General features: G+C 38.5%; 1 protein-coding gene across 1 annotated transcript; it reads right to left on the bottom strand.

Annotated features, from left to right (window-relative positions):
• Nucleotides 1–1772: 1772 nt before the first annotated feature.
• On the bottom strand, nt 1773–12186 carry LOC120550644 (pyroglutamylated RF-amide peptide receptor). Its single transcript, XM_039787278.1, is given in 6 exon segments — nt 1773–3098; nt 3229–3326; nt 4803–5038; nt 7703–7764; nt 10095–10288; nt 11823–12186. Coding segments are annotated over 6 exon segments (1335 nt in total). The 5' UTR covers nt 12170–12186; the 3' UTR covers nt 1773–2700.
• Nucleotides 12187–14456: the final 2270 nt, after the last annotated feature.

Raw genomic sequence — 14456 nt, 5'->3', positions numbered from 1 at the left:
TAAGCGCCAATGTCAACCTTTGCCAAAAAAAAACCAACAGCATTCAAAATTTGAACATGGACAAATTGTTTGACTTTACTGACATTTTTTGTGTCTGTTTCAGGCTGTGGGTCAGATTCCCTGATTATTTTTAAGTCCAGTTATGAACTTTAGATGCTTTCAGGCTGAAGTGTAAACATCTGTATTGTAGCATCAACTAGATAACTGCTGTTCCACAAAAGAGGAAGTTACAAACTTTAAGTCCACAGGGGGTGAGTATTTTTTTATTAAAAAAACAAAAAATAGGTATTCCTTTTAAAATCTCACATTTACAATACTGCAGTATACTGTATACATATTTGCTTATTGTTGAGTGTTTAATAGCTGATTATAACTCAAATTAGATCGTATGACAGCATCTGTTTTTTTTTTTTCAATAATCTCACAGATGCATTTAAACTTTATGTACCCGTTTTTGGTTAATTCTCTGCTCAGTGATTAGAATAGTGAGGATCAGTTTTGCCACCCTACACTTATCTGTTGCTAAACACGCATCATGTCCCACAACCAAATGTCCTTTGTGATTACTTTTTTAGGTATGAAACATTTTCTTAGTAGACTATAAAAGATTCTCTAGGACAGTTTTTTTGCAATCAGGTGAAAATAATTATCACATCTAATAATTTAGTTTAAAATAGTTTTACAATAGCAATGTGATGCCTGATCAATTGTTTCGAGAATTTTTAAATTAGGCCTAAAGGACATCAATTAATAAATGTACAAACAACATTTGCAAGTCCATCAGCAGCCACAGGGCTAACATCAGTTTATTCATTCAGTGATGGTAATAGCCGTAATGAGCAACATTTTGTCAAAAATGCTTCATTTCATAATTCTAATGTTCCCATTGGTGGCTGTAGTGAATATTATTATTCCAACATTACTATGGTTTAAATTGAGGTACATTATGTTACAATTCTTTATGCTTTGTCTCTCTTAATGAAACGTACCAATTCAGTTATATTTTTTAGATATCTGGGGGGAGGAGGATGCATTTTTCTTTCAGGTCATAGGGATGATCCAAAGAAAATATGAATTACCCTGGGGAGAGCCTTGCTTTATTAAAAGGTAAAAACAAGGTTCAGGCCCCCCTCCCCACTCAAATAATTTTCATACAGTCCCTAAATTAAAAGGTCCCATTTAGATGTATGCTGAAGACAAAATAAACATATTATAATAAGTTCTTTTACTCAATGTAAAATGTAATATACCAATGGGATTATGACCTCATTCTCGCCAAATCCCATTCTTGCTATGAGAAAGAGCACAATCTAATGCCACTGACAGTTATCCATCGACAGTAGTTGTATGACACAAGCCGAGAACAAAGCATACTGGCATATACAGTGATCTGCATAAAAAAAAACAATGGAAAAAAAAGAAAGGAATTTTCAAGGTATAATGTAATTTTCAAGCAACATCTATACAAACAACAATCTGCACAGAACAGTGTTCAAAAGCAAAGCTCTTAACATATTGTTACAAAACAGATCATCATCACAGAACATCATACTAACTTTAAAGGTACACCAAAATGATAACATTCACTTTAAGTTGCGTTTAGATATCAACATTAAAAAAAGATTCCAAAGCAAACACATTACTGCTGAGGTTTCTTCCTAAAAGGGAGTTTTTCCTCGCCACTGTCGCAATAGCCACTGCTAATGCTTGCTCTTGAGGGAATTACTGTAATTGTTGGGGTTTTGGAATTTATAGTGTGGTCTAGACCTACTCTATCTGTAAAGTGTCTCGAGATAACTCTTGTTATGATTTGATACTATAAATAAAATTGAATTGAATTACGTGTGTGTGTGTGTGTGTGATGCCACAATTACCTTCAGTGCATCTTATTCATGTTTTTCCTGTGTAAGATGGCTGTATATTTTACTACAGTGATAGAAGAAAACTGCTGTGATTCGTCTTGCATTATTAAATTAATCTAAAGGATGCGCTATGTTGGTGCATGTAGGAATTAATCACATTTAATTTTTCTAATTAACTATAAAATGTCATGCTTTGTATGTCATCAGGTTTGATCTAAAAAAAAAGGCTGAGTCTAAGTCCTGTATGGTGATGAAGGAACACATATTAAAGAAAAATGTTGATCCCAGCAGCTCAGTTTAGTAAAAAATAATTTTTCACACGTTATTTTTTATTTTTTTTATCATCTGACATTATCATCCCTTGAATGAATGTCTTCAAACTGTTCTCAGTGTAGCACAACACCACAGTGGTAACAGTTAATGCTTATTTGGCATGGCACTGAACACATCATGAAAGGCTCGCTGAGTGGCCTGCAGGTTTCAGAGACATCTCAACAGAAATGATTTCTCCATTCAGACAACAAATTGGTGTTTCAGTGTCTGACTGCTGTTCCTGTCTGTTTCCAACAGTCTTCTTTATAGCTAAACTGCCTCTTTTAAGTATTCCTTCCTATTTCTTTCAGCTGTTCTCCAGACCAGAAATAAAAAACGCTCTTGCCTCTGGCACTGCAGCGATTTGTTTCCAAGACTTTGTGGGTCTTTGAGCCACAAATGTGAGAATTAAAATCTCATATGAGGTACCTGCAGCTGTGAGAATTGAAATCCCATATGAGGCACCTGTAGCTGGCTGATTGAGGGTTTAATTCATCGGCTAAACAGCTCAACTTGGAGTTGTTTCTCATTTGACTTGAGAGGAGTTGTTTGCATGGAGCTCTGTTTGGATGGTGAAGATTTTTTCTCCTATTATTTCCAACGAGCTCTCTCCATGGGATGAACGTGAAGGTCCTTTCTCTGCCGAGTCCTGCTTCGAGCTATCGCCTTCTTCTGATTCCAGGAAGGCTTCTCTGCTTTTGGGTTTGATGAACTGCACGCTCAGTTTGGACGCCACCACGGCGCCGCCCTGCTGGTTAGGCTTTGGGATGCAGTGAGAGAGGGTGGAGACGCAGCTCTTCTTGAAGTTCTCGTTCATGAAGGCGTAGACGATGGGATTGTTGAAGCTGTTAAAGAACCCGATGGCCTGAACAATGGCGATGATCATGTTTAGTGTGACTCCGTCATATTTGTTCTCCAGGTCATCTGGACAACACAGACAGACTTTCAACCTCAAACTAATGAGCTGCACAGACTTTAAATAAATGGCAATTTGCACTCAAGCTATGCCAAGAAATAGTTCCCATTTCCATTTCACATTTAAATTCATACTTACAGTACTCAAACAGCATGTGGACTGTGTGGAATGGTGCCCAGCAAATGGTGAATAGCAGAACGATGGTGATCATCATTTTAACGGCTCTTTTCTTTTTCCTGTACAAGGTCACGGTAGACATGTTTACTTGTTACAGCAGGAAATGAACAGGCACAACTAAGAACACCAATCATTGCACTCTTTCATTAAAATGTGCCCTTGAGCAATGAGTCAGCCAGGAAAATATTAGGACTCTGGCAGTCATGCACCTGAATGGACTGCAGCAATTTAGATTCCACCCATTCTCCTCATTGAATAATCCAGAAACAAATACTTTTAATTTCAGATATCTCCTATTTCACTGAAAAATTCTCAGTGATTTTGCACTGGTGGTGTTAAGGTTCCACCACACGGGTATACATTGTATATTAAATATTAAAGGAGAGCACAAAAAAACCATGCAGAAGGTGACTATGAACCCAGCCTTCGAGTGTAAAATTGCACAGTGAAGGTAAACATTTTGATTGAGGTTAAAATAAGCAAAACAAATGTTTGAGTTTGAAGCTGACTTAAACAAAAAACATATCGGTAGTGGTGGTGGGTTGCTAGGTAACAAGATGCTTTGTACACAGATCCATCCACCCTGAACTTTTCTTCTACTTCTTGTTTTACTACTGAATGTAAAGATTAGTTGGTAATAATCAAAGGTTTAAGTTGTTAAAGTGATGGTTCGGAGTAATTCCACCCTAGTGTCCTTTGCACCATGACCTCGAGCCAAACAACCCCCCAGAAGCTTTTTTCAGCTGGGTCTAACATTGGACGAGTTAGCGTGATCAGCTGAATAGCTTAGTGCAAGCGCTTATGGATCCACGTTTGTATCTCGTAAATGACCCCACTAATAATGCCTGAAATGATACCAAACTTCTACACTAGTACAAATAGGTTATGCTCTCATAAAATGATGGATTGGGAAGTTTGTAAGTTAGCTAACTGCCCGGTTAAGCTACCGGGCAGTAGCTACAACACCGAAAAGAGATATTTATTAATTTAATGATTAAATAAGGTAATGTCTCCAAACTTACCTCAATATTTTATTACATATACTTGTTGTTGTACTTACAAACTTTGCAATTCATCGTTTTATGAGTGCATAACCTATTTGTACTAGTGTAGAAGTTTGGTATCATTTCGGGCATTATTAGTGGGGTCATTTACGAGATACAAACGTGGATCCATTAGCACCTGCACTAAGCTATTCAGCTGATCACGCTAACTCGTCCAATGTTAGACCCAGCTGAAAAAAGCTTCTGGGGGGTTGTTTGGCTCGAGGTCATGGCGCAAAGGACCCTAGGGTGGAATTACTCCGAACCATCACTTTAAGATGCTAAACATCAAATGCAGCTTATCTATTTCCTTTGTTCAGGTTCCCTAGGTTCCAACCAGTAGGAGTCACTACTGCAACTTTAAGGACATGATCCCTCATCGGCTTCCCACAACTACAACTACAGCCAATTGTGTTCTTTGAAATACAAAACAAAGCCAAAAAGGCCACTTGGAGGAGTTGTATCCATACTAACAGGAGTCAAGATGCCTACCTTGAGATCTTATTGATCTCCCTGTGGTTCATGGTGTTGAGGACTGAGGAGTCGCCCACCCTTTTGCGGATCCACAACTCAATGCCAATACGTGTGTAGAGGAAAAGCATGGCTGCCAATGGGAGCAGGAAAAGAGCCACCATGATGAAGGTGGTGTACACCTGCCTGTGAGTCAGAGAGCGCCAACTCTCCTGACAGCAGATGTGGTAGTGATCGTACAAGAAGTCGTACTTCACCTTTGAGAGAGAGGGGAAAAAAACTATTAAGCGGGATTGATAGTTAGATAGCAGAGCTTTGGCCTGAAGTGTATCATTATGTGTTGGTGTGTGCTTCGATCTTTTTAAGAGAATAGCACGGTTGGTATGTGTGTGTGTGTGTGTGTGTGTGTGTGTGTGTGTGTGTGTGTGTTGTGAGTGTGTGGAAGAGCGATTGACGGCGATTAGCTTCGGAGCGAGTAGCAACTCTAGAATTATAGTAAGAGAAACAAAGTGTCTCCCCTGTGCTTTCTGACCACGGTTGGAAAGCAGGAAAAATTAACCCTCTTCTTGATTTCATGTTGTTTAGGAGAAGGAGTAACCAGAACGCTACCAAGCCACAGTCGCAGACATGCGTCGCAGCGACGCATGCTGCTCGGCCGTGGCCGAGAGGTGCACGTCAGGCTACACCGTAGGGTCCTACGTGGGGTCCGTATCTACATGTATCTACGTACATATCCATGGCGTCAATTTGATGTAGAAGCATAAATTGTCCTTTAGTCCTGGAAGAATGATCGAGACAGATGAATATCTCAGTCACTAAAGAGGGTATATTCAGGTGCAAGACAGGGGGGCAGAGCTTTGGTATCATAAGTAATATTGTTCATAAACACCAGAGGTGGGCCGTCAGGGCCAGCAAGGCCTTTTCTGCTGGCCAAGAGATTGTCAGAATCAGAAAATTGTATTTGAATACAATTTTAAATATATATATATATATATATATATTTATAAGTCTGTTTCCGATAAGTCGATTGATGTAATTTCGTTGCTACTCTTTGCCTCGGTTGTGCAGCTTTTAGTGCATTTCTTAAATTGGAGCTTTTATCCAGTCAGATTTGCCCCCTGTGCTGTCTCAGGGTGAAAAATCTCAGGCCTTCAAAATTTTTAGTGAATCCCTCTGATGTTTAAGCAAATAGGGACGATGTTGTCGATCATATCATCTTCTTATCACATACATCATATTCTTAAGCCAATCAAATTTCTAGTTTGCCCTTTTGGGCGTATACTTTGAGAGGCCAGAGTTGGCCTAGCCACCTACGTCAGGATTTGTTCGGGCCAGTTAGCCAACTGAAGCAAGTAACGTTGCAATAATGTTAGTTCAAGATTTTTTAGACTTTTAGATGTTGACCTGATTCAGCCTTTGAGTGTGGGTGGTGGCATACAGTATGTGCATTTAGGGTTATTTGTTTAATTGTGAATTTATGGGGAAGCATTTTGATTCTGATTGAGTTATTTTTCAGCATTTTTGATTGCTTTGTGGTCGTCGTAATGAGTAAATGTGACCGGTTGTTGTGAGTTTGTTTTTGTTTCTTTGATAATTTCATTAATTTGGACCAGCGTCTTAATGTGGCATCCTGTCATACTGCATAAAAGTGATGGATTCAGTCAACGTGTATTCATATGTCTGCAGCAGTGTATTGCAATTCTCTAGCTGTTGAGCCTGTAGGATAGTACTGAAGGCCCAGGTGTAAAATATATACGGCCCGCCACTGATAAACACAATATAGAAATTGTAAAGTATGCTTATAGTATTGACACACTAGTTCACAGTTAATCATTTTAAGCCCTGTCTAATATTACTATAAAATCATATCTCTGTTGGGACTTAGGGCATATGTTGCAACATTTAGTAACTTAAAATGCGCTGCAAATGTTGTAATTAATACTTAAAATACCACATTTTAGCATATACTTTCTAATATCACTTTGAACATAGGAATCATATATAGGAACTATGATTGTGCACTGTTGTATTTACACCTCGCGGCATACCCAACATTATATTCGTATTAATTTGTCATACCATTTCATAACATATGTTCTTCTGTAGCTCCTTAACAGTGAGTTTGTGATATTTTTCTTATAGGATATCAGTATAACATTATATTGGCTGTCAGTCTGTGCCTCCTGTCCAGAGTCTCCTCAGATAACGGGGAAGTAATTCATCTGCCAGTCAGAGATACTGCTGTAACAGCCAAAGGTGAACTGAATATTCATAAAACACCCACAACAAATAGTGTTCTTTATATTCTGCATTCTGCACTTTATACAACTGACTCATTTATGTCAAACTAAGTGTATTATAAAATTAATCATTTAAAAAAAATCTTTTCACTCTGGGTTTAGAAAAACGTATTTAAAAGAAGTAATTACCAAGTCCACTGAAACTGCAAAGAAAACCAAGGTCAAGGGGCCTCTTCAAGGAGTACCAGACAGACAACACTGTAGGAACACCATAATGCCACCACAATAGAAAGGTATAGGTCAACAGAAGTAAAACGAGACATAACATGGGAGAAACGGAGACTACAAAATAAAATAGGAAACTAAGTGTGAAACATAGACACAGAAGACAGAAACATGAAATGTAAAACAACAAGGAAACAGAGACTTAAATCAACACAATAAAACGGGAAAAAGCTACAACAGAAACCCTCGGATTTTCTAATTACAGTATATGTTTTCTGCCTGAGAGGTTCATTGCAAGACTCTTAGGACACGTTTGGAGGACGGAAGGTTAACAAGATAATGTGGAACTGTCTTTCTGAATCTTGATATTTACAAAAATGATATACTCTTCTGTGCTGAATCAGTTTTTTTTAACTTGATGGAAGGACTTTTGTTGATTTGAGTGGCACCACTTACCTCTAGCTGCTGCACAAACAGCATTGGTGAACCCACTATCACAGAGGCAATCCAAACCAGCCCTGCAGAATACAAGTTAAATAAGTAAATTATTTACAGATACAATCTGCAGATAAGACTTGGTTTAAAGCGCCCATATTATACTCATTTTCAGGTTCATAATTGTATTTTAAGGTTGTACCAGAATAGGTTTACATGGTTAAATTTTTTTAACACCATATTTTTGTTGTACTGCACAGCTCTCTCTACCTGCTGCAGATCCTCTTTTCACCTGGTTTCTGTTTTAGCTACAGAGTGAGACCTCTTTTCATCTTCTTCTTCTGTACTATCTTTGATTGCACTCGCACATGCTCAGTAGCTCAGATGTAGATCATGTCAGCTAGCTAGCTCCATAGAAGTAAAAGACAGGCTGTTTCTCCAACTTCAGTCAGTTACAAGGCAGGATTAGCTGGGAGACTTCTAAATGAGGGAGCACATGTAAGTAGTTCTTTTGAAGATTATGGTGAATTTGTGTGTGTTGTAGCAGTGCTTTGCTATTGAGAACGAGGTACCATGCTAGTGTTAGCATTAGCGTTAGCATGCTAATGCTAATGCTACGAGCTAACGGTTGCGGTTAGCCAGCTCATTTCGGATTGTGACGTCACAGTCCGAGCCGATTTTGAACAGCTCACTAGGAGACTGAAAGCAGGACACATTCAGAAACCGTATCTCACTCAAAACACCATGGATGGATTTTTTTCAAAGTTTGTATGTGTGTGGAAGCACCAGAGACACAAAAGAACACCCCAAATACCAGAAAAAGTGTTTTTTTCATAATATGGGCACTTTAAATACAGTTTGGTAGCTGCCGCTGATATTCAAGGTGAGAAAACTGTGACGAATGCCAAACTGTAGTCACAGCAGCTGCACGATTAAATTGATCTGCATATTTCACAAGCTGCCAATCATGTTGAGTGTCTACAAGGTTCCTCCGCATTTCTTTGTTTTCAACTCAAACAGCATGAGAACGCGCAGCACGCTATTGACTTAGAATGTATTCACATGATTGGACTTAATTTCAGTTCTTTTGGTCATTATTTACCTGAAATATCAGCACTTACTAACCTTGTTGCTTACTGAATAATCATACATGAAGAGGTTTTGACTCACTATTTCAGAGGAGGAAACACTGAGTGTTGTGGAGTTTCATAAGGACAATTTGATATTGTTCTTTTAACTTGAGCCTGACACATATCCGAGACACATTATTGAGTTGTGACAAATTTGCTCTTCTTTCTTTACTATTCAAAATGATAATAAAGTGAAACCTATATTTCTCTTTGCATATTTGTCAAAGTACATGATATAGCTTCTGTATGATAAGCCAATATCAGCCATTAATATTAATTTGCTGATATATTAGTCGGGCTCTACCTTTAAGGCTCGTGATATATTTGCTTTTTCTCAAAGGACAGACACATAGACAGCTCCACCACTGCAGTCATTAGGTATTCCTTACTTTTAAACTGAACACATTTTTACAAGATGTGTTCTGTAAAAATGTACAAGAGATTAAGGCTGGAACAGGAAGTTGGATTAACCAATCATCTTTGGGTTTTTGGAGTGCACACCTACCAGGGTTACGTTCAGTTTCAAAACAGTGTGCAATGTTTTGCTGCGGTTTCCGGGTTAATCAACATGTTACCTCGGAACGGTGTCAAACAGTGTGCAACAGGCTTTGATGTATGTTTTCTATCGTTGGTGGGTGTGTCTCACTTAATGGCTGTGTCACACATTATACCCAATCAGCAGAGATGTTTATGTAAACTTGTGGTAATAAAAAGGCAGAGCACTTGCACATGATACAGAGTGTTCAATGCACCCCTGTTTTAGTTTAAATAAACCTGTTGCGACGTTTTGTTGGGGCTGAACGTGCCCCAAATCTCAACAATGTGTTGTGCAAGCTGATTGGTTAATCCCACTCTATTTGGGATGCAAATTTTGAAACCAAAAAGAAGAAAAAATCCATACAAGTAGAAAATAAACCTCCAATTCGTGTTCATACATGGAGCCCGGAGAAACATCAGGAATTGAAATAAATAAATACAACTACTACCCTTCTTTGTCTAGGTCTGAAAATATGATTGTGTGTATCTACACACAAGTATAATTATTGCTTTAATTTAGATTTCACAGAAACAAACCGTTAATTTGATCTGCATAATGCTACGTGAGGCAGCTATCACGCACACGTGAACTTGCTCAAAGCAATTATACCAGAGGCTTACCCAATGGTTATTTAATTTTTATATAAGTGCAGATGTTGTTGACTACAGAATATATGTTTCCTTTAACACACAAACACATCGACTAAAAAGAATAATGAGCCACTCTTGCAAACAAAATAGCCTACCTAGCATTTTATGTGCTCTCTTGGACGAGTACTGCCTCCTCATTTTCAGGGGGAAGACAATGCCCTGGTATCTCTCGATGGCAATACAGGTCATTGTGAGGATGCCTGTCACTATGGCTGTGGTCTGCACAAAGGGAACCGTTTTGCAAACCAGAACCCCTGCAAGAAGAACAGAGGGGTGAAACAATGAGGTACTGAGAAAGAGCAGAAAACATGCATTTCTAAACGGAGGCAAGCCCTCACCCTTTTCATCTTGCTACAGTATGTTTTTTTTTCTCATTTAAATGACAAAACGTCCACCTCTGATTACTCTTGAACACATATTTCACAGCTAATAAAGCACAGAGCTGAAACCCAGGAGCTAAATTAGCACTGTAACGGATTCACTGTGAACTAATTGTGACCACATTTTAATAGGAGCACATGCTTTGAGCTCACCTTCTATTGCTATGATACACATTTCAATAAAGTCTCCTTGTTGGCATTTTGGTCGTAATGCTGTGAACTGTTAGATATGATGAAATCTACTTGCAATAATATTATATCTGTAAAGCTGATACTGCTCAGTTTCTACTGCCAGTGAGGCAAAATATGTTTCGATATAGCTCTTTTAGAGGCTGAAGAAGAGTTGTTGTATATAGTCATAAAAGCCTCTAAATGTCATGCAATGCAGTCATTTACAATGCATTTGACTGTAATGTGACAGCAACTTAAATTAAAGCATCAGAAAGTTGAATCAACACCTCTGTGTGTGTGTGTGTGTGTGTATGTGTGTGTGTGTGTGTGTGTGTGTGTTTTGCAAGAGTATTGCATAGCTTTGAATGAAGTGTTTATTTTATGAATGTATGAGTGTCCACCCTCTGCAAAGTATGAGCATCACAAACTCAGCCATGGCAACACTTCTTCATTCATGTGTTGCAAAGTTTCTCTTGGCTTGATGCAAAGCTGGAAAGTGGATCTTGCAAAAACAAAACTAAACAGCATGCCACACATGTGGCACTCACCAATGCATGTATTAATCTGTGTAGAAGTCCTCTATTATGTGCCATTTCTTTGAATATATCTCCCACATCACTTCCTCCCATCACCTCAAACTCTTCTAGTAATAGCACAGTTGTGTGACTCAAACACATACATTGTCTGTTTTTAGATATAGCCTACAAAATCCTAAAAAGATCAAAAAGATACACAAGGCTCAACCTGTAACTTCGAGCCTCCTGCTGCAGCTTCATTCCTTGAAGGGATCAATGTTTTGTGTGTTTGCTGGCCAACCTAATCAGCTGATCTGACAACCTGTGTTAGAGCGAGTCCGCTGCTGTGTTTGGTTCCTTTCAATATTTAGCGACTTTAAGTCGCAGTTACACGATCGTTATTGTGCTTCATAGTTTGAGTAAATGACGGACTTCTTTCTGTTTTATAGCGTGCATTATTAGTATGTATAGCTTGAAAATCCTGATGCATTTACCAGTTAATGCATTTTTAATATTGTGTAATGCAACAAGGCTTCTACATTTTTAAATCCTATTTCATGTTCTTATTTTCCACTTTTAATGAAGCTAAACTCGGATTTCCAAGAGCAAATAACAAGATAAAGGTTTGAATTCGCCTTAATTGCCTTAATAAATAAAAAATAAAAATAAAATCAGAGATAGTGCTTCAAAACTAGTGTCTTCAAAAATTAGACTATTATCGCAAATATTCATATACGTACGTTACTCCCGTCAAAACTTCAACGAGATGGTTTATGCAGCAAAGTGAAAGTTAGAGGAAAGTGATCGCTGAATGGCAACGCAAATAAAAATATCTGTCGCCGTCTGTGTCGCCCGCTTCTTCACAACTATGTAGATGACCAAACTATTTCCAGCCAGAGCCAGGACGAAAATAAGAATGTACATTATTACGAAGGTGGTCTTGGCGCTGTACGGTAACTCAGGGATGTAGACGAGCGGCCGGATTTTGTAAGTGTTGATGAACTCCTGGCGGCTCAGGTTGTAGTACTGGAGCATCTCCTGTAACACTTCAGGAGTTATCTTGGTGGACCCTTGCCCTGAATAATCTGTAGAAACTGCTGCCATCCTGACACGCGTCCTCAAACCCGAGACCACTTGCTTTCAGGCAGAATAAAAAACCTTGAACAGTTCGGAGCTGAAAGCTTCTCTTTAACCCACAAGTCCGTCCAAATGGTAGCCTACGCTGCGTCCTCCATCCACCAGCTGAACTGCGCTGCTGCAGCTGCAGCTCTGTGTGTGTGTGTGTGTGTGTGTTGTGTGTGTGTGTGTGTGTGTGTGTGTGCGTGCGTGCGTGCGTGTGTGTGTGTGTGTGTGCATCTCTCTCGCATTGCCAGACCTATCTCCCCAGTGCGTGAAGGACCAATTACAGGTGTCACTATCATATTTCACTAGCCCATTTATTGCAGAGCTAATTTAGAAAATCCAATTTGCAAAACATAGTCTATACCTTTTTTGGCAATTGTGACCCTTTGAAGCCATAGCCTACTATCTAACTCTTGAAACAGGATAGAACATGATTTCTCTTACAAATAAATAGTTGAAATCATAAGCAATAAAATGCACCCCTTCTCAATTTATTACACTCACTGGTTTTACAGCGACAAAGGCTGGCATTGACCAGTGGCCCATGGTGGCTAATGTTAGCTAACATTAAATAATGCTGTGTCACTGATATTACTCAGCAGTGTTGGACAAGTTACTTGAAAAGACATTAGCCTACTCATTGAAAAATGTATTACATTTCTTTACTAATAGCCTAACTCAACAGCAAAAATAATGTATTACATTTCTCAGCCTCAGTGCTTTTAAAGGTGCATTTGAATCAGAACTTTGTCAAGCCTTCATTACAGGTTGCATGTGTTTTGGTGGTGATTCAACCAAAGACGGGTTTTCCTTCTCAGGTTGTTTCATTAGAATAGCCTACTCCAGGGGTCAGCAACCTTTATGAAATGAGTCATTTTTCATTGTCTGGAGCTGCAAAACATGTTATATATATCATATTTGAGCCTTATAATAAAGGTAACACAGTCTATTAACTCTGAATTAGTCTATCAACATTACTAAAAGTTCTAAATGAGCATTCATTAGCCTAAAAAAGTGATGTTTGTTGCCATTTTTATGGCTCTGTCTTTCACGGTCTTTGCAGAGAGGGGCAAAATTTAGAGGATAAGGCGCTGGGCTGTAGATTACGTATGACTCACATTTTAGTTGAATCAAATGTTATGTACGTTGATTATGTAATAATCACTTTAAGACTACAACAATGATAAATGGAAATGTTAAAAAATAACTGTGAATAATTTTTCATATAATCTTTTGTCAAAGCCACAGTGCGCCACTGGAGAGGGGCTAAGCAGCAGCATGTTGTAGACCCCTCCCCTGGCCTACTCAGACACTTACATGACTTCCATCTAGCCAGAGATGCAAGGCTTTCAAATGGAAAGGAGCTTGTTTCAGCAGGAGTTTTGTGCCATCTGCAATAACTGAACAAACTGCTTCGATGGCACTGTTGTGAGCTTTTGTGTGCTGACTATATTTGTATGTGGCCATGTGTATATCTATATGTTGCTATGTGTTGCTATGTGTAGGCCTACTGACAAATATCCTTCTGGGACAATAAATCTAAATCTACTATTGTACTATTTAGGGGCCATTAATACTGCATAATTTCCTAGCTAGTTTCCTGGAGATTTTTTTTTTCTTCTAAATGATGCACTAATTATGTAAAACAGAGACAGAGGTTAACTGTTAGACTTCCAGTTAATTAGGTACAATTAATTGCCAAGCTAAAGCAACCTACAGTCTAATCAGGTCCCCTGTGAAATGTGTGTACTGGCGAACAGAGGTTTCCAATAATAAATAAATTCTGAATGCATGTTTATTTTTGATTTAACTGGAGCTTTCCTTTTAAGGAAATGCCTGTAGATATCAACAACTGCAGATCAATTTAACAAGACTAACTATCATATTATTGGAAAATAGACCCAAGAAATAAAGCAATATTCAATTGGATGACAAGTTCAATTCAAGGAAAGTGCAAACTCCGGAGTGACTGCATTACCAGATTTCGCAACACAGATCAACATTTGTTGGACACCATGTCATTTCTTAAAAGCTAATTATAAAAGTGAGCTGTCATGTTCTAAACTCTTTAGGTTTTACCTCACCTCTCTTTTGCTCCAATACATTGTACGACATTTCCTTTTTTAGGGTCATGAGCCTTATCTTAGAATGCGTTGAATTTGGACACAGTGATAGGTTGTGAAATATCAAGGCAGATTTTTTACACAATAATGGTGTTATGGATAATTTTATGCTGCTTCTGATTTCACACCAAGCTGTATATACATTT

This window comes from Perca fluviatilis, chromosome 21 (genome assembly GCF_010015445.1).
Source record: "Perca fluviatilis chromosome 21, GENO_Pfluv_1.0, whole genome shotgun sequence".
Classification (NCBI taxonomy): Eukaryota; Metazoa; Chordata; class Actinopteri; order Perciformes; family Percidae; genus Perca; species Perca fluviatilis.
This window is presented reverse-complemented; position numbering and strand designations above follow the sequence as displayed.